Genomic DNA, 20,583 nt, shown 5'->3' with positions numbered 1-20,583 from the left:
AATTATTAGCTTGTGGGCACAGAGCATGCAGTTTCAGTTTTCAGTGTGCTACACTCATCCTTGTGACCCCAGGAAAGATATTGTTTCCTTATTGTACCTATGTTTTCCTTTGTATACCATAAATATGTTCTTATTGAGAAAAAGTATGCCTATGGTAGTCTGTGAGAGAATATGTCAAGTTAATAGGGACTGCACAAAGTTTGGGTAATTCTTTTCGGGGGCTGAATGTAGGGGTAAGCTGTGGTTGCAATCTTATCACAAGATTCAAGATCACACAGTGAATTGGCTGGCAAGAGCCTCCTCGGCAGTTTCTTCTGTTTCCTTGTCATTTTTTTTTTCCCCTCCCTTCACTTAATTAAATTTTGTTCTAGTGTTGATCTATTTTCTTCCCTTCATTATTTGTTTCTATTCAAGTGATAAATAGCAATTTTCATTAATTACAGATTTCTTTATTGTTGAACTAGAATTTAAAGTGATTTTAAGTTTTATTTTGACATAAATGTGTTCTGTGGATTCTGAAGTAAATATGCATCATCTTCTATAAATACTCAGGTGTAGTTCTAAAAAGATACAGATAAAGCCCTTGAAGTCCCTAGGATAGAGTATAAATACCATGTAAAGGGATAGCACAAATAACTACACATAGTTGGTTCAGATCATAAAGTCATCTTGGAAATCAGATTTGCAGCTGCTTATGCACAGAAGCAAGAAATGGAAATTATTGTAAGTAAGCTGAAAATACCTGCTGTCAAAATCCGCTTGTCCTGTGATCATCAGGATTACATCCTTCTGCTGCATAATCAGTAGGTTCAAAATTGCTGAATTTGATACATTTCAGTGCAAAATTTGCTATCCTGATCTGTGAAAATGGAAGCTCAACCCCTGCTTTTATTAACACTTCACCATTTCTGTTGTTCTGCCCAGACAGTATCTGGAGGGAAAAAAATCAACACCTAGTGATGCATACAACGCTTCCTGCAATACCTTAACAGTAGGGGGTTTGCCTCCAGGGTAGAGAGAAAAGGGAGAGAATTGCTTGCTATGAGCTGGAAAAGCAGCAGCGCAGTTGGCTCTGGCAGTGAGGGGGTTGACTGACAGTCTGCAGTGCAGTGGAGTTAGCTGAGCTCCCTATATGGCTGTGGATTAGCTATATGCTAATACTGATAGGAGAGGAGCAGCACAGAGCGCAGTGAGCTGACGGTGGAGGCGATCAGCCTCAGCAGAGCTGACTCCTCAAGAGCCATGGCTGAAGGGGGTGAAGGAGGAGAAGATGAAATACAGTTCCTTCGAACTGTAAGTATCTGCTTTTTATAGGTCATGTAGTACATGATTTTGTGCCTCACGTCTATTTCTTTTCTGTTGTATTAAAAATAAAGTGTTATTTCTGTGCTGGGCTTTGCCAAATGGCAGAATTGATTTAGTCAGTGGATAAAATAAAGCAAGAATAAGAGCTCTAATAGCATCATGCAGTATCAGTGTGTTCTTCCCTGAATCTGCTCAATAGCCAGTTTGGTATAAGGAGACCTATTTCCACTGTAATCCCCTGTGTTTGAAGCGTCCCCGTCAACTTTGTACTTGGGTTTCTAAATGTAGCATGCCAAATATGTGACCTCTGAAACTTCTGTCTGGGTTAGATTTCACTGACATTAACAGAAGCTTTGCAAATAGGAGTGCCTTAAAATGATGAATAAACCAAGCAAGCCCCTGATGACCTCTTCTGATAAACATGCACACAGAAGCACACTTGTGTGTAGGGAATACCAACAGATGTTGAAGTCAGGGCTCTGCAAATATTTGGCGTCTTTTCTCTACTTAAAAGAAGCTTATCTTTAAAGGACATAAGCATTTCTTTGGGAAGGGGTGTTAATTAGTGAAATACCCTCCACTTGGTGCAATTTTCTATAAAGAGCCCTCACACCATTCTTTCCTAAAGCTTTACACAAATCTAGCATGACGACTAATTTAGACTTTTAAGCAAGTAGTGTACGTGCATTAATTTTTGTGAAGAGGATAACATCCTTTTCGTGTCTCACCTTGCGTCTCCTTATATTTACCCTGCATGACTAAGAGTGTGTTGTTGTGTAACTAGCGTGGAAAAACTGCTTTTAGATGTGTGTATTTCCTTCCCTTTCCATGCTATCTTTACTTTGCATTTATCACAAATAATGTTCTAGAAACAAGCTCCTCTAGAGCTGATTCAACTTTGAAAGGATAAGTCACTAAAATAAAAAATTGCTAAGTTCCCAAAGTAAGAAATTACAAGATGGATTTTTGAGAAGCTAGGGCAAATTATTTATAGGAAAAAAAGGTTAGAGTGAGATGATGGCTGCTGCTGTAAGTTGTTTAGGTGTGATGAAGTGTCATTAGTACTTTTAAGCCTCAGAGAATTTCATGGGGGGCGGGGGGGGGGGGGGGTGGGATGGATAATGACAATGAAAAATCTTTTCCAACACCCTTCCACTACACTTTTTAAAGGTACATATTTTAGCAGATTACTCCAGCCTTTAATCTGAGACTGGAGCATTAAATGTGTATCCTTCATCCTCTCACTTTCTAGGATGCTGCCTTGACAGAACAGCCATCCTCAGGGATGGAGTGAGAAGCTTTGCCCTTTCATAGGTGTAGCCTGTGTGTGCTACATGAGATGGCAATTTCTGCTGCTGTGATACATACCATGCTAGAGTAACTCTATTGCACTTCTTCCAATGGTTAAAATTGAGTTCTCAATAGCGGTGTGGGCCAAAACTGGAAATAGCAAAAGGGAGACTATGCAGAAGTGTTTCTTCCACACAGTGCAAGGAAATCTTCTACAGGGGAGAGAATGAACTAGATTTTTCTCTTGGAAGTTCTAGCTACTTCTTGTTCTAAAAATCATATCAGTTACTGCTGTCTCCTCTACATTATAAATCTTCCTTCATTGTGGGCAAGGGCTGTATTGTTTGTTTCTTAGTATACTGAGAAAGGAGTGAGATACACCTTCAGTACTGATTTCTTACAGCTTTTATTTCTGCATAAGCAGTGTTTGTGTTTACAAACATATAGTACAGTAGTCCTTAAGAAGTCTTGCAGTGAAATTTTTAATCAGTTAGAATCTTCTCTGAATCAAAATATTTTCTAGGTTTTTGGATTGCTGCTGAATGTTCCCAAGGCTTATGCAGCTGAATTTTCCTTTGAAAATGTTGATACCCATATTTTTATTTTTGAGTCTTTAGACAGAAGTTATCTAGGATATTTTGGGGTCTTGGGGATAGCTCTTTCTTGCTTAGGTATAAAACAAGATTATATGTCTTTTGATTCAAAGTTATCATATAGCATTTTTTTGAGAAAAAGAGAACCAACTCTTAAAAATCTGCTTAAATTATTTTTTGCTATCTTAAAGAGAAATGTCCTTTTGTCCTCAATTTTTTGTTGGTTATGCCTTTTCTTGTCTTCCAGATCTAAGTAGTTGTTTAGTTTTGTGTCTCACTTTTATGTTCTTTCCTCATATAAAAGGTCAAGAAGCCTGTTAATGCATGATGATGAAATCTGTATTTGTTTCTATGCAGCAGTAACTTGTGGGCACATTTATAAGATTTGATGGAAAGCTTTTTGCTGTCATTTTCTGTTCCAAAAAATTCCTTATACTTAATTAGTTTGGCAGCAATGGGAATGAGAAACACCTAAAGAACAAATTCCAGAGAGGATAACAACATTGTCATTGTTCTAGAAGTAGTATGTCTTCAGTACTCATTTCAAATATGTCCCAATGCTTGTGTGAAGCCTTTACATGCAATGACAGCATTTCAAGGAAGGTGTTCTTTATACAGTGTAATTTCTGTTCTGAATTTTTCCCTGACTTGTAAGTTCAGTATGAACATAAATAAATATACAAGCACACATTTTTTTCTTACACTGCTACCCTGTCGTTGTGTCTTTGTTATGAATTTTTTTGTGTTTTATTTCTTGTAATGATGCTTAGAATTGTTTATCTATTTTTCTTGCTGGTGGTTTCGTTCTGGTTTTTGTTCTGGATATTCAATGTGTCATGTATGGAAGGGAGAAGCAATGCACTTGTTGCATGTGTGTAACAAGCAATGCTGCTGTGGTTTAGTTTCCCTTTTGTTTAGATGATTTTCCCATATTGTTTATTTGTTACCCCCTCCTAAGGTGTGAATACACAAGAAATCAATGTAGCTGACATTATGCAGCATTAGGTGAGAATACATATGGTTACCTGTGCTGTTTTGAGATAACATACTGAGAGATATAGAAGACTTGTTTCCCTTAATGTGAATGAGTGAGTGTAAGCAATTCTCATTTGAGCCTTTCCTATCTGCTGGGAATTTACCACTATGATGAGTTGAAACCATTCTCTCCTCTCCAGAAATTATTCACAAGTTCCTGCTGCTGCTGAATTACTCAGTTATGAGGTGGTCTCTGTCTTGGAGCAAAGAGCTTTTGCCTTCCTCCATTAGAAATACCTAAATAGTAACTTGCTAACAGTAACTGAGCACATGGTTGAGGATGGAGGTGAAGTCCCACCCCTGCCAAAGCACTTTAAATGTAATGAAGCATATCAAAGTTGTTTGCCATCTTAGAGTGCTAAATATGGTGGTAACACTAGTTGAAAGGTCTATTGCTTTGCTATTTTTCCTGAAATTTGTACTATTAATGGAAAGAGTTCCTCCTTATTTTAATAGAGGTACCTTTTTTTGTTGGCTTTTTCTTCTTGGTGGTTTTTTGTTTTTTTTTTTTTTTTTAATGGTTGATTAGTCAATGAAATTTTGCCTCCTTTTCTGTAAATCTAAATGCTTTTTGTGCTGATGTGTCTGGGCATGAGTGTATATACACCTTTATGCCTGTGTGTGTGATTCTTTCCCCAGCTGGTACTAGTCATTCATTTCTGTGAGTGACAAAGGCCTTACCAATTGGTTCTTCTTTAACTTATGCTCTTTTAACAGCTTCTCTCAAAGACTTAACTTTAAGTGTTCTCATAAACCTCTCTAATCTCCATCTAAAAATTTACAGACAGGAGTGGGAAATTGTTTTCTTCGATTGACTGACTGCAATTATCTATTATGCTTAAATAGCAAAATACTGTTGTTACAGAGACCAAGAAAAGAATATTTGAATTTTTTTTTCAAGATCTAGTTCATGTATGTAAATTTACACAATGAGTTTACAGATCTTTTTAGGATCATTTGTGTATTGAGTTGCTGCTCAGAATCAAGAGGATTGAGCAGCTCATACACAAATTTATTTGTGGATACACATTCCTATCGATACTTCTTACAAATGAGGTCTTATACTGTTCAGATGTTGCAAATGAGATGGGAAGTAATCTGTTTTACAATATGAACTGTCCAAGTATACTGTAAATTAGATTTTCTTTTTACCCCCCACTCATTTACTGTTGCCAAATATAAATATAAAAAGTGATTAAATGATGATACTTCTTAAAAACTATTCTAAGAGTTGTACTACACCATTTTAGTTTATCAGGGATCAGTGTGGCATAAAACTAGTTCTTTTTAAATGCTTTTAATATATGTTGGTTCATCAAATCTGTGTTCCTAGTGGTGTATCTCTAGTGACATAACAAAGAACATATGAAGTGGAGATATGAAAATAATTTTTCCTTAATAGTTCAACTTTGTATCTAATAGTTATGTTACTAACTACATGCTAATATTCTGTAGCACAGATCTCTGAGCCTTGATTCAGTAAAGTACAGAGATCTCCTATGAAGTACCTAACAGACCAATACTTGTAAACAAATGTATCAGACAAATGTCCAAATACCAAAAAATAATGGAAGATATTTCTAGGGAGAAGTCTTTATCAGTACTTAAAAAGTGTGAAAATCTGGAAACTAATCACAGTTGACTGTGCATGAATTTATGGAAAACTATAGAAAGGATAGGAAATGCCTTGAGATAAAATTAGTGGAATCTTCCTGATGCCCTTTTTAAGGGTGCTGGAACAAATTCCATGTGCTTTTTGAACAGCTGTGTGTATTGCATTATATTGTTTTCAAATTAACTAGAACATTTTGTCTATTGTCACTGAAATGTGCTGCAACTCATGACACAAATTCATTAGTCAATTTCTTTCAAAAAAGAGTAAAAATAATGAAAAATGTTATATAAAGCTTGAATTATTTCTGAGAGCTGGTGTGTATTAGGAGTTATTCAGTTATTTTTGAGTCAAATATTTCTGTATCTGTTTATCTATTAATCTGTGTGTTAAATCTCCTCCTTTTGATCCTATTGTTGCAGTTGTGTAGCAGTCCATACTTCCAAGGCTTTTAAGTAGTACAACAAAAATCATGTGACAAAACAAAATCTGCACCATGTTTCTTCCTCTCTTTAAAAAGAGTCTTCCAAATATACTTGTTTTTTGCTTCTTAAACTTGAGGCTATCATCAGTACAACTATTCACAATCACTGTTATTTTCCTTCATTTTCTACCATGGAAATCATACTTAGTGTTGTAAATTTATCCTGAGTTGCGTTGCTAAGAACTTGTAGTGTCCTTCTCTGTAAATAATGTTGCTCAGCTTATTTTCACTCATTCAGCTGCCACTTTTACTTCCTGCATGTATTCTCAACTTTATGAATGTTTTTGTCAAGTTTGTCGCTATAGGCAAAACTACTCATGGTCATTCTTTGCTTAGGACTCTTTCCCTGCTGAAAGTAGGATCATATTAAGGACAGATTTAGAATATGAAAAAATTTCCAGTGCATCATGTGCTGTGATATGCTGTGCTTATTTTTTATAAAAAAAAGGAATAGTTCTTGTGCTGTTAATTGCAACCTCTTTTCAAGCCACAATTTTAAGCAAATGGTCTACCACAGTATAATGACAGCAGTCATTGCTTCAGACTGTAGTGTGTGCTTTAACCTCCAAACCAATTGGAGTAATTACTTGATATCTATAACAACCTTTCAATTAATTTGTAATAATTTCTCTTTTGGAATTAAATAAATGTAAATGTGTATTTTAGGCCCCTGTGATTAATCAGAGGTGAAGGTGGATTTCTTAGTGTCAGATTGAAGGTAGCTGAGGTACAAATACCCTTCCAAAAAGTCCTGACATTAATCCTGAGATGGTACATTGTTTGGTTTCCTTGAGACATTTCTCATGTTTTATTTAGCATGGATCTATAGAATAGGCAGTAATCCTACTTTTTTCCTGCAAGAATGTAGATCAGTACAATTCAGAGATGCACTGTAAAACAATATACAATCATAATATGTATATGTGTGGTATATGTGATATATATTGGTAGATGTGGTATATATGATACATATTGTATATCATATCAATACAATATATGTAATTATATGTAAAAAGTCGCACTTAAACAACCTGCTTCATCTTAGACCAGTCTACATCACTTAAAATCAAAGTGACATTATAATGCATGAACTCAACATCATGCTTTTCTACTGCTTTTTTCTACAGCACAATTTTTAAAAATGCTTTTTTAAAAAGAAATCAGTGCATATACTACAATGTTACGAATACATTGTATTGTTAGAAAATACTTGTGAGATTGAATGTATTAATGATATTCATGATCCTCTTCTAGGGTAGATCTAACTAACTCCTTGATAGTTTCCTTTCCTTTTTTTCCCCTCCAGTTTTATTTCTGGGGGTATTTGATGTTGATGGAGTTCTACAGAAATAACAACAAATTTGTTATAGTCAAGCAAAACTCTTCAAACTTGCCTTGTGACAGAAAAGGCTTTTGACAGGAATTGTGACCATGCAATAATCCTAAATTGATACCCAAGCATATATTTCCCTATTTCTTCATAGCCACACTGGTGGTTGTTGTAAGGATTTGTCTTCTGCTCATGGTCTGCTTTTTGGTGTCTAAATGGGAATGAACATCTTCAATAATAAATAGTGAATTTGTTAGTGATGTTATGCATTTTTATAGAATGCAGCAAGCAGGTTTTCTGCTCTCTAGTCCCTTGCCGTACTAACTGGCTATGATTCATATTGAAATCCAGCAGTGAATATTGCCTCTTCTCAGTTCCCATGGCAGTGCTGTGGCCACACAGCCAAATGCTGCTGGGTGCATTAGCTACACATTCCAAAAATTAAAACAGAGTTGCAGTCATGGAGGAGATGAAAAATAAAATTGACATGCAGTTATTTTGAAGATATTGAATTCAATAAAAGGACACTAGCTAAAAGTTCTTTGTCTCTTCACTTCATACACAAAATACACATTTTCCCAAATGACATAATAACACTGCAGACACATAATAAGCACAGATATCTAAAGGCGTTAAAATTATAATCTCAATTAAAAAACAATTGGTTACATAAATACACTTTAAAAGATTCAGAAAGAAAACATGAGATATTAATGTATGCCTCAATGAGTATTTTGGTTTATTTTCTCAATATAGAAATTTTAAATTTATATTCTGTCTTTAATGTCATGACAACATCAGCAGACCATTCCTTCTGTCTATAACTTTGTAGGATGTAGTGGTTTTGGTGCTGGAAGATCTAAAATTGTGTACCAGATATCATTTAAGAGAATGTATGTTCTAATTTCAGCAGATATTTTCTACCCAAATACTTGATGTGCTTGTCTAGCTTTTGGAAATTGCTTTTCTGAAAATTACAGTGATGTTCTGAAGTGCAAATGGCAAATATGTGACACCTCAGGGTGGGTCTAAAGTAGTTCAAGGTTGGGATATGCATTGGAATTACAAAAGCCTGTAGGGAAATTGAGGTCTGCTCGATCTGCTTTTGGTGGCATCTCGATATGAGGTACCCAGAGCTGTTGATTGTCGGTCACTGCACACCTGCTGTCAGTCAGGCTCAGTCTCACAGACACGACCCAGCTGTGAATAGAAGCTGCTGACCTGTCTGTAACCGCCCTTTCCAGGTTCCCTCTTTTGGCACATCTCATCCATGGGCGGGAGTGTCAGCTACGGTCAGCAGAAGTAACAGTAGAGACATCAGCAACATAAGGTGAAAGATTCAGTAGTAACATCAAGTTTGTTCTTTCCACTGGGCTTTTATCCAAAAAAGCAAGTGCTAGTTCCTCAGTGAGCTGAGTAGTCAGCACACGCCTGAGCTGTTTTTAGTCCACAGCAAACATCTCTGTCAGTCTTGAGTATTCCAGCTACTTCAGCACTCAACCGTGTTCTCTGATACCTTGTGCCAGACAACCAACTTCCCTTGACACAATTGCAACGATTTGAAATCTCTTCAATAACAAAGTATTACAGAAGATTGAAGCTTAAATAAAACATTTTAAAATTACTTGTAAAAAAATAGAATTTCAACTTGCAAATTGAAAAACCTTTTTAACAGAGGATGTGTAATTAATTTATAGCACTGGAAGTTTAACATGCTTTTGAACTACATCAGCAATACCATGTACAAATGGGAGTACAGGGATCATCAAACTTAGAGTATATACCAGTGCTCAAGTCCCAGATGATTCACTAGAACGCCCAAGGGCAAATGACTCCCATTTCCCAAGACACCATCTGATGTTCATTGACTTCACTGCCTCATCTTTTCTGTACATGGAAAATTCTCAGAAGACTTACACACCTGATACATATTAAAGATACTTAATGTCAGTAGTTTGAATAATTTGGAAGTTGATGAAGAATATGTAGAAATATTGATACAGTAAGTTAACATTTTGACTAAAAGAAAATTAACCCCCAGTGCTCAGTATTAAGCTGCAAGTTACCAGCCTGTCTTCTCAAGTGCATATCCATTTCTGTTGCACTTTTCAAAAGATTAAAATCAATAAAAATTTTAGTTTCTATGTGGCCAAAGCTGGGAAAAGTAGAGTTTAGAATTTGGAAGACCTCAGTCTGATCATGTATATTATGCTTGCATTTGTAGCTACAAGGTAATTTTTTTTGTGAAGAACAATCATGGGACAAAAGATTCTTTTCTGCATTCATATTGACTATTATAGGACTAAATACTAATAGGGTTTTAAAAGATCTGATTTTCTGATTTGTCTGTGGAAAGTTAATGATGATTGTGTGGCAAATCTTCATTAAAATCTTTGCGTTTGCCCTTTATTTTATGAACTAATTTGATATAGTAGAATTAATAGAGTGAGGGCTTTTTAAATGCATAGGAAAATATTAACATCTTTAATTTGCAGACACTAAACCTTTTCTCTAGAAGTTATTACTTACTTGCTTTCCTAGTAAAGTTTTGCAGATCTGTGGGAAATCTTTGTTTATTTTAATTACTTTGTTACCATGTATGGAAATAGTTCCAGGTAATCTGGCATAGGTGAAGTTACAAGTGGCTAAGGGTGACTAGCACTTTTGATGGCTAAATAACTCATGTGTCAACTGGAATGGTAGATTTAAAAAAAATAAATTGTTTGTTTGGTTGTTTTTAAAATTTTTTGTTCCACAATATAACAAAAAAAAATTCTAGCTCAAAGCTCACAAAAAATGCAAGAACTTTCTCTGTGTACTATACTGGATCCTAGGTGACTCTCTTAGGCAAGGTCAAACTGGCCCCATCTTTAATGCATCTCGATTCTGTGAGTGAATAAAAGAGCTGAGTGCTTGAACACCCAGTAGTACCTCAATAATAACTCTGCAAGCAACTCTTGATTATAAAGGATAGGAATTCTCACTGGATCACTTATCATTGATTATTATTTCAAAAGTTTCAATAAAGCCTTGTTAAATCCATAAATTTTAGTAACATTTCTGCTGTTAAAACTCTTTTGAGTATTTCTGTCAATCTACACCTCTTCCTTCGGTCACTGTGAATGTCAATTATCCATATTTGCCTTATGTGTTTGGTTTAATTCAAGATTTATTTACTGTGTTTATTTTAGTTTTGCTCAAGATATCCCTAATTTCTTTAAAATTTTTTCCATGAAATGGAACGAGGCAAAATTTTGGGTCTTGTACAGATACAAAATATTTCCACCTGTACAATTAAGTGACATTGCATCTCATATTGTGCCAAGTACTGTAAGTTTATTGTACATACATAGTAAAACCAACTATAACAGAATCTACAAAAAAACCCCAAACATCAATGAGAGTAGTATGTTAATATAAATTTTTGCATTACAATAGAAGGAGAAGTCAGCAACTACTATGACTCTCTTTCAAGACTAGTGGTTTTCTAGTAGTGATTTTAAGCTGCACTGCAAAGACAAGCTTACTGGACTAAGTTTCACAGAAGGGAATCCGACAGTGTTATTCGATAGTTCATGGGATTATGTCCTTCACCAGTGATGCAAACGTTTCCCATTTTTGCTTCAGTTTCATGTGTGAAATAGTAAATGCTTACCATATCAAAGCTGGCCTGGAGAAGAATACCTTTGCTTTAATCACACAAATCAGCCTGAGTTTCAGAGTTCTTTAATTTCTACATTTTGCATCTGATCTGCTTTATGCACAAAATGAATGATTCTGTGTGTTATGTTGGTATCATGGTGAAAGTTAAGAGACGTTAAATCAGTAATCAGCTAGCCCTAAATAAATGGTAAGGTCCAAATGAATGCACTATGATATATGCCATATGTTGCAAATATTTTTTATACAGCCAGATTGTTCTTCCAGTAGAAAAGACACACTGATTGCTAAGCTAGATAGTAAAGAGTTTCCCCAAAGAGGGAAAAAAGGACATCACCTGCATTTAAAATATATTGATATGAATATATGAAAATATATTGATAATGTTAAAAAAATCTTTATTAAGGAAGATAACTTTATCAGAAGGGAAAATGCTTCTCTTACTAAGGCTTTTGCCCATTTTTTAATTTGAAAAGCCAACATTTGATGACTAATTGTGAATGGCCTAGCTAGCCTAACTGCAGATAAGTTACTAATGACCTTTTACTGCTAACCAGAGTAGAGTTGCTATTTCTTGTCATAGTTGATATTTGCTTGTCACAAGCAATAAGCTGTAATAGTGTATCCACTGGTGCCTTGCTATTGAAAAAACACCAATTTTGAGAGAAGCTGAACAAGGACATACAGATTTTGGGATTTATTTGAAATTCAGGAAGCTTGGTGGTATGTGGAAGATTCTAGATTCATTCAGAACATGTAAATTGAACTTCATGGCAGAATTTTATTTTTATTTGAAAGACACATCTTTTTTCTACCAGGGATCTTCCTAGGCCAGCTTCTCTCAAGGTTGACCTTAGGCTTAAATAACATCACTGACGACATAAGGGCCTGTTTATGAAGCTGAACTTGCTAATTAGAGTGGTAATATGACCTTTCTTTCCTTTGCCAATATGAAGACCATTTAGAATCATAAATCACAACATTCTAAAGGGTGAAATGGGTTCACCATGATGTAAAAAATGGAGGAGGAGGGGGAGCAGAAGTCTGCAAGGAAGAAAAATATTAAGAAGGGTGATATTCTGCTACAGACAGTTCATCACATCCATAGAATATTTTTAGTGCTATTTAGAAGAATAATCATATTATTACACAGTTCTGTCATGTGTTCATGCAACTTAACTGTATCCTGATTACTACTTTTATCTTTTCACATCTCTCTTTTCTTTGTTTTTATAAAATCAACAGACAGACAGCCAATGATAACATGGGAGTTGATGAAAGATTATCCTGACCTCAGGCTGCTTCCATGCAACATCAGTTAACAATACCCAGCCTCTTTACCCTGTGCATCCCTTAAATCTCCAGCACTACTGCTGTAAGGAAATACCCTATCAGCTAGCTGTGTAATGCAGTTATATCAGAACACCAGAACCAGATACCGGCCTCTGTGTACTCTGTTTTCTCTTTCTGTCATTTCTTAAGCTGGGTGTTTTCACAGCAACAGTAAGAACTGCTTGCTGTTGTTACAATAGAAGTCACAGAGCTCTTCCTCTTAAAAGCAACTGCAAAGGATGGAGGGAAAGACACAGCTGTTATTTTCTGGAAACTAGTAATAGGATATTAGGAAGAAGTTCTTCCCAGAAAGGGTATTTAGTCATGGGAATGGGCTGCCCAGGGAGGTGGTGAAGTCACCGTTCCTGGAGGTGCAAAAGGAAAGATTGGATGTGGCCCTCGGTGCCAGGGACTACTTGACAAGGTGGTGTTTGGTCATAGACTGGACTCAATGACCTCAACCTAGTTAATTCTGTGATCCTTTAATATTGTATAAACATGGCAAAAGTTGTGAGCTTTTAGCAGTGCTGACTTAGCTCCCATCTGACCATGTCACCATGCAAGTGCAGTTTTCTTTTATTGAGATGGCATCCCAAAAGTAATTTACACCTCCTTTTGTTCTAACAGAGATTTGAGTAGTTGGGATTCTTCGTACACTTGACCATTGTTTGGGTTTTTTAAGATTGGTGGTTTTATTATAGGATAATTGCACATTGATTTGTTAGCATTTGAGGAGTGAAATGGGGATATACAAGGTGAATAGTTACAATACTTGGAGAAATATTGTCTTAGACAATGCTGGGCAATGTGCATCTGTCCTAAAATAAAGGTCTGAAGCAATGTCAACACCTGCTTCTTCCCGAGTATTTCTTCTCCTGTTACAATAGTCTACATGCATATTCACTCTGGTTACTTTCTGTCTAGTACATACATAGTTTTCAGGGCTCTTGTGGTTATTAGCTGTGCTTGAATCATTGGCTGCAGGTCTTGTCTTCAGCTATTTACAAGTTAGTGTAATGTTCATATTGTAACACTTGATAAAATGTTATAGCTATGTGTAAGAGGCAGTTGTTGGTAGTTCTATGTGATGAGAGTGCACTGTTGCTAAGTAGTCATTGGAAGGTAAATGATCTAAATGTGAGAGCCTGTAGATGCAGAAAGTGAGATCTACTGTATCTGTGGTTCAATAAAAAAAAAAAAAGTGGAAATTTAATTTCTATGCCTTTTTAATTAAGACTTGACTCAGCATTAAAGAAATAGAACAACCACTCCTCATGTTGCAATGAGAAGTAGTAATTTCAGTCCAGTTATCTAATGATGGTCAAATTTGAAAGAATTATCTTAAACTATCTCAAGTGAGCCATGATTAAAACCCCTGTTTTAGCCTAATTAATGTGCTTTGAAGTACTCTCGTGTTAATGTTTGCAGCTGTTATGCAAACTGTGGTTTTAATCTAAGTAAGCAAAATAGTACCTTTGATATACCACAAATGTACAGACTTTCTGGGCAAGAAATTCTTTGTTTTGATTTTTTTAAATAATTTTGATTTTTATTCCGCTGCACCCAGATAAAGCCTAGGACCTACTTGTGTACAAATGCAGGACAACAATACATTCCCTGACACAAAGTGGATGTGTGAATAGACAGGCTGTAGATGAGCGTACAAGGAACGGTCAGTATGAGCAGCAGTCATCACACATTTTAAATACTACACTGCAAAATGAAGGTATTAAATAACAATAAATGAAACCACAAGAGCAAACAAACAAATAAACATTAAAACAAATCAGAAAAGGCCAGTGGCTTACCTCTGGAGGGAATTACCATCTGTGGGAGATCATAGATAATTCCCCAACGAAAATCTAAAACAAACCCCTAACCTGAATGTTTTGTAGATGGAAATTTCTGATTAGTACCACAAATTTAACAGAAATTTGCTTCATTGAAGAGATGGGATCTAAAGTAAGTGTTGCAAAATGTGGAATACCTCCTTAAGAAAGGATGTTCTTTGATTTTTAATTTTTTTATGCTTTCAAGCCTAATCAACAAAAAGGGAGATTCAGTCTGTGAAACAGAGGGCAGCTAACAAGCAAGCTCCAAGTGATGTCCATGGCTTGGAAACACAAATTACTTGTAGGTAGAATTGCCTTGTTAAGGCACAGAGCTGGACATGCTTCAGCAGTCTCAGACCTAGCAGGAGGTTAACAAGGCTTGGGAAGTAGGATGCCCACTGAAAGTGGACACAAAGAATGCAGAATTTATAGACCACCTGGCAGAGCTCCCAAGATGGAGAAGAAACTAATAAATCCAACCCAGCAACTGTGCTGAAATGGGCTCCAACTGCCTAAAAGGCAATTCCAGCAAGGGGAGATTGTGACCACTGGAACAAGAAACACACCAACTCAAAAAAAGAGAAAGTCTGAGCATGTGGAGTAATCAGCATGGGAAATGAGAGATTCATTAACCAACATAAGATAGAATACTAATAAATAAGAGAACTATGCAACTTGTAGCCAAAGAACGTTAATTCCTTGGTTTGCTAAAATGTACAAACAGTAATAATTTTTAATAGTTGTGCTGCTGGATTTGTGGAATACCTCCAGAAACCCAGGCTTGCACAGCTCAGAAATAAATAATCAATGTCACTCTCAACTCTGTAAATATTGACTTGTTGCATCTGGAGAATGAATCTCATTTTTGAGGATAACAGAAGGATGAGTTGTAAAAGATGTGGTTGGGATGGGATAAGAAGGAAATGCCTAAGGTACAATTATCCCACAGAGGTGGATTTTTTCTTTGACAAGAAGGGTAGCAATATTATAGTGAGAAAAAAAAAAGGAGATCTGGGTATGGAGTTGACTGGGGAGACAAAGAATTTTTATATTCAGTCACATTAGTAGTGAAAATTCTTAAGGAGAGACTGACACACCAGTTCATACTCATTTCCTCTTTAGCTCTACCTGAGGGTGTAAAAAACAGTGAGAACAACTGTCCTGCTGTCTCTTGTTGTTTAATGTCATAAGAGATATCACAGAGTTATAACAAATTGCAGGCTTTTTATTAATTTTTGTATGCATGACTTGTCAAAATTGTGGGTATTACCAGGAGGTTTCTTGCTCTTAATGGAAAATTACAAATAGTTATATATTTTTCTTCTTCAGCTTCAAAGTGGAATCTACATTTAGTAATAAGCAAATATGGAATGAATACAACAAACAATAAAGGTACTTTGCTGATAATGCTGAAATTTTTCTGTCATTACTCCTCAAAGACCCTCTTCACAGGCTCTTCAGACTTTTTAAGTACTGAGACTTTCCAGTCTTTTTGTTCACCTTATTTTTATCACATAGTATCCATCTGAATTATCTTTTCTCAGATTAGTCTTGCATTTGCTTTCAATTAATGGGGAAATATTTATTTATGCATCACAAGAACAGAAGACTGAGAAGAACTTCTTGAGTCATTGAATTCATTTTGACCTGAAATTCAGTTTTAGAACTAATTATATCTTTTCTCCTGTTCCTTTTATCAAGGTACCAGTCCACTAATGTAGCAATCTTCCTCCATTTTTTCAGCTTAAATATTTTTATGTATTTATAGATTATTTTATGTATCTCAACTGTAATTTATCAATATATTTATATAAGAAAAAATATAGTCCCTGTCCAGTTTGTCTTTTCTGGATTAAGTAAACTGAGTTTGTTTAGCTTGCTCTCATGTGACTGGATATTTGGTTTCCTTAAAATTTTATTGTCCCTTGTTCATACTCCTGCTGTCTCACACTCCTTTAAAAACTGGTGACAACCACTTGGATAGTGACATGCTAAATTCCTCTTTTTTGGCCGGGACTTGCTCACCTTTCATAGTAAGGTGAATAGTAAGAGAATATAAATTCAACCTAGACATCAATCTAAAAAAAGAAGACAGACTATGTATCTAAACCTTTTCTGAAGGCTGTAAAATCTCTGACTATGTTAGCAAATTAAATACCCACAGTTAATTCTCTAGCCTTGAGACAAAGTGGAGGTATACAGCCTACATGCATACAGCTAAACAAATCCCCCAGGATATTAACTGTACCGCCTATTGGAAACAGTCCCTGGCTGGCCAGGGTATTTCTGGCAAGATTCTCGTAGGTACAGGGCAGTTTATTTCCTAGATTCATGCCGAGTGTGTTCTCCTGTCAGTGCAATCTCTCTGTACTGTCTAAGAGAAACTGGTGAAATGTCAGGTGCTCAGATAGTCTTTATTTACATTGGCATCAGTCAGAGAGGACTGCAGTACTGCTTGTAGTGCTCTTAAGAGTGTTTTTTCAAATATCACATTTTAGTTTGGAAAGAAATTTAATTTTAATTCAGAAAGAATTAATTCCAGAAATATGCTTTCTCCTTATAGCCCCATAGGAAAGAACCATAGAATCATCAACATTCCAGATGTTAAGCTAGAAAAGCTGTGTTCATCACTAAACCATGTTTCACCTATGAACCTTTTAAATATATCCAGGTGTGGTGTCACAATCACCACTTCCATGGGCAGCATGTTTCAATGCTTGGCAAATATTTCAGTGAAGAAATTCTTCCTGATATCCAATCTAAACCTGTACTGGTGCATGTTTGGGCCACTTCCTCTTGCACTGTTGCTTGCTCTTGGGAGAGGGGACTGATTCTCATCCCAGCCTCCTTTTAAGGAGCTGCAGAGGGTAATAAGTTCTCCTCTGAAACCCCTTTTCTCCAGGCTAAACAACGCCAGCTTCCTCAGCCACACCTCTAGTCCTTTCACCACCTTTTTGCCCTTCTCTGGACATGCTCCAGCACCTCAGTGTCTTGTAGTGAGAGGCTCAAAAGTGAGCACAGGCTTCAAGGTGCAGCCTCACCAGTGCCAAGTCCAGGGGGATGATCCTGCTGGCCACACTATTTCTGATACAAGACAGGATGCCATTGAGTGGCTTGGCTCTCTGAGCACACTGTCAGATCATGTTCAGACAGCTGTTGACCAACTCCCCCAGGTCCTTTTCCACAGGCAGCTTTCCAGCCACTCTTCCCCAAGCAGTTTGTTACACAGATTATGTGTTACCACTGAATGACTTAGTTCTAACAGCATTTTCTCACCTAGCTTAATATTTTATACGGCGCAGGAATTTTTCAGAAGTGTGCCCTCTGAGACAGAATCAGCCAGAGAAAGAGCCCTTAGTGCTGAGTCAGAAGGAAAAATTTAAGAATAGCACTGTAGTTGTCTATAAGCCAAAACTCTCTAAACCAGGCTTACAGTCATAGCTGGATTTCTGTGAGAGAACCACTCTTGAGGAGTAGGAATGGCATTCCTGATTATTGAGTTTATGCAGAATAAAGTGTGATAGCCCTAATGTTAATTGACTTGTGCTCATGAAGCTCATGGTGAAAACTTGTATTCAGGCTGGAACATGCAATCAGTGTGCATTAGAGTAGAACTAGTGCTACTGCTATACTTCAACAGATAATAGAATAGTTTATTTTAAAAATTCCCTAAAATCTTGACTATGTCCTTATTACCATGGCTTTAGAGCTGGAAACTCCTTTTTTCTTAGAGTATGTGTTAATTAGGTCTCAGACAAAACACAAACATATTCACAAAGTCAGTGTCGTGCCCAGCTACTGAGAGGTAATTTTTATTCTCAGTATTGGTAATTCTCAGACATGGAATGCCTTTTACGTAATCAAATTCAAGAGTAGAAATGCAGTTCCTACTAAGAAGGGGAAAGATTAAAGTCAGCATTCTTTTGTATTTTTTATTGTTTGGTTATTGTTGGGTTTTTTTACATTCACAGTTAAACCAAGCCCCTCAGTTTTCTTGGAACCATTGCTGATAATAAGGAAGTGCATTAATATGGAAGTACATTAATATGGTCATTGCCCAAGAAACTTACCTGCAGTTCTCAGCCAAAGATTTCTAAAATAGAAAGGCTATTGCTGAAATAGTCAGTAAAAGCCTATAAAAATCCCTCCCTTGAGCTTCCACTTGCAGGTAGAATTTAAGTGACCTAATTAAGCCTGAAAGTGATGCAGTGTCACTTATTTGTCTGCCTGTGTGCTTCCAACAAATGTTTCAAAATGCTGTAATTTTTTTCTGTGGGAGTCTTGGCTCCATGGTAACCATATCCAGTTTAACTCTTTCAGAATCTGTAGAAAAATCTTCTTATTCAATATAAATTTACTCCAGTCTCCTTTTAACTGTCTTCCTCTCCTCCCTAAGTTCCCCCAAGTAAGATTTTGTTAAGTGTGGATGCAATTGATCCTCTGGTGTAGCATGGCAATCACTTCAGAACAATTCTTCATTTTTTCCTCATGAACAAGAAGAGAAATACAGAAAGAGAATTACTTTGTTAGGACAAAGTAATACTAAGATGGTGAGTCAGATTGCAGTTTCACGATTTTCAGCAACAGTACTATCGCCACGTTTGAAGTTCAGGATGTGGGGGAAAAATTATTAGGAGTATGGAAATATTCTTGCATGAATTGATGATGAAATAATTGTGACCTTTAGAAAAGAAACAGTGCTGTGACAGAGATGCTGTGTAAGTTACATAGGAGTGCCCGTTCTCTTTCTTAGCATAAAATAAATTTTGAAGAGAAAAGGTGACAAATTCTTATGAGTCATTTGAAGTAAAAGTTTCACATTCAGAAAGAATAAAATACACTAGAGAATGTAGGTTTTCTAATAAGAAACATGCAAGGGTTTTGCAAGGAGTCCTGCACTCCACCCTAGTACAACAGACATAAAGTAACCTCTGTGCATTTGAAGATTATGAGGAAGTTTCCAGAATGGTTTTAAGACAAGCGACTTAGATTGGTATGGTAATTTTTGGAGCATCCAAGATGGGGGAAGGTTGGTTGTGAATACTTACCACTTTTCACAAAGTAATGGTGTTCATTTTAAACCACAGTGACATATCAGAAGCTATACCACTGATTTCACTGCTTCTGAAATAATTTGCTCTTAAACCTAATGACACATTTTTTTTTTTGTGGATTTCAGTAATTTGCAGTCGGCTGTCTGTGTATTGCCAGGGAAAGAAAGTTCTGTCTCATGTTGAAGTATGATGTCTGCTGCATACTGAGTGTAGATTTTATTGTTTTCTTTCCATATATCTGTTCTCTCCTAAGCAGAAATCAAGTATTGGTAGTCTAAGAGGACATTAAATTAATCTTATATTAGTCCTTCTGGTTACACTTCCATTTGACTTTCACTGTATTATTACTTACTCACTATGAAGCCATATTGAAATCCTGGCAACTAGACTGAGACCTTCACATTTATTTCTGTTGAAATTAGCTCTATGCTGCTCTTCTGAGAGGAGTTACAATAGATGGCATTTTTTTAGTTGTATTTGTTATTCAGAATTATTTTTTCCTTTTTAGTCAAAGACATAGCTATGAAAAACTGGCACAACTTGAAAACTGCACACATTTTGTTATAGCTGAAATTGCTTTGTTGACTGCTTGCATCACCAGTCTTTAGTGGTACTACATGGAGTACTCTGGATACTGCATCTTTAAAATATGTCCCACTTCTCTTTTCCTGGGTCTTACTAAAAATACAAAAAATTATTTCTTTGAATTATTGGTTGTCTTTGTCTCCTGTTACTTAGAACATACTCAGAGAGCATGAATTGCCCTCCTAGTTGAAACTCTAAGTTAGGAAAATGTAGTATTCAATGCCTTCTAGAGCTGAGGCATCAACCATTTGCTAGTGAAGAGAAATTGATTACATGTCCCACCAAACAAGCTCCACAAACTGATGGGCAGAATAAGAGTCTCCCCTCTTCTGTATGTCAGAAATAGCACATTTGAGGGAAGCTGGGGTTGCAGTACCAGGACCAGGGATGTATACATGTATTTAATAGTTAAAATGTTAATACAATGTATATTATACTCTCTGTGGGCATCACTGACAAAAAAGTGCAGGT

At 36.2% G+C, this 20,583-nt stretch overlaps 1 protein-coding gene across 1 annotated transcript in view; it reads left to right on the top strand.

The window, feature by feature from the left end:
* Positions 1 to 1,175: 1,175 nt before the first annotated feature.
* Positions 1,176 to 20,583, top strand: part of RYR3 (ryanodine receptor 3) — a 196,389-nt gene continuing 176,981 nt past the window's right edge. The window contains exon 1 of the mRNA XM_054275545.1: positions 1,176 to 1,293. Coding sequence (XP_054131520.1) covers positions 1,243 to 1,293 — 51 coding nt within the window. The 5' untranslated portion in view covers positions 1,176 to 1,242. The remainder of the gene's footprint in view (positions 1,294 to 20,583) is intronic.

The sequence above is a fragment of the Melozone crissalis genome, unplaced genomic scaffold (assembly GCF_028551555.1).
Source record: "Melozone crissalis strain CALT ecotype California unplaced genomic scaffold, PUWL_Pcris_2 ptg000018l_1, whole genome shotgun sequence".
NCBI classification, from domain to species: Eukaryota; Metazoa; Chordata; class Aves; order Passeriformes; family Passerellidae; genus Melozone; species Melozone crissalis.
This window is presented reverse-complemented; position numbering and strand designations above follow the sequence as displayed.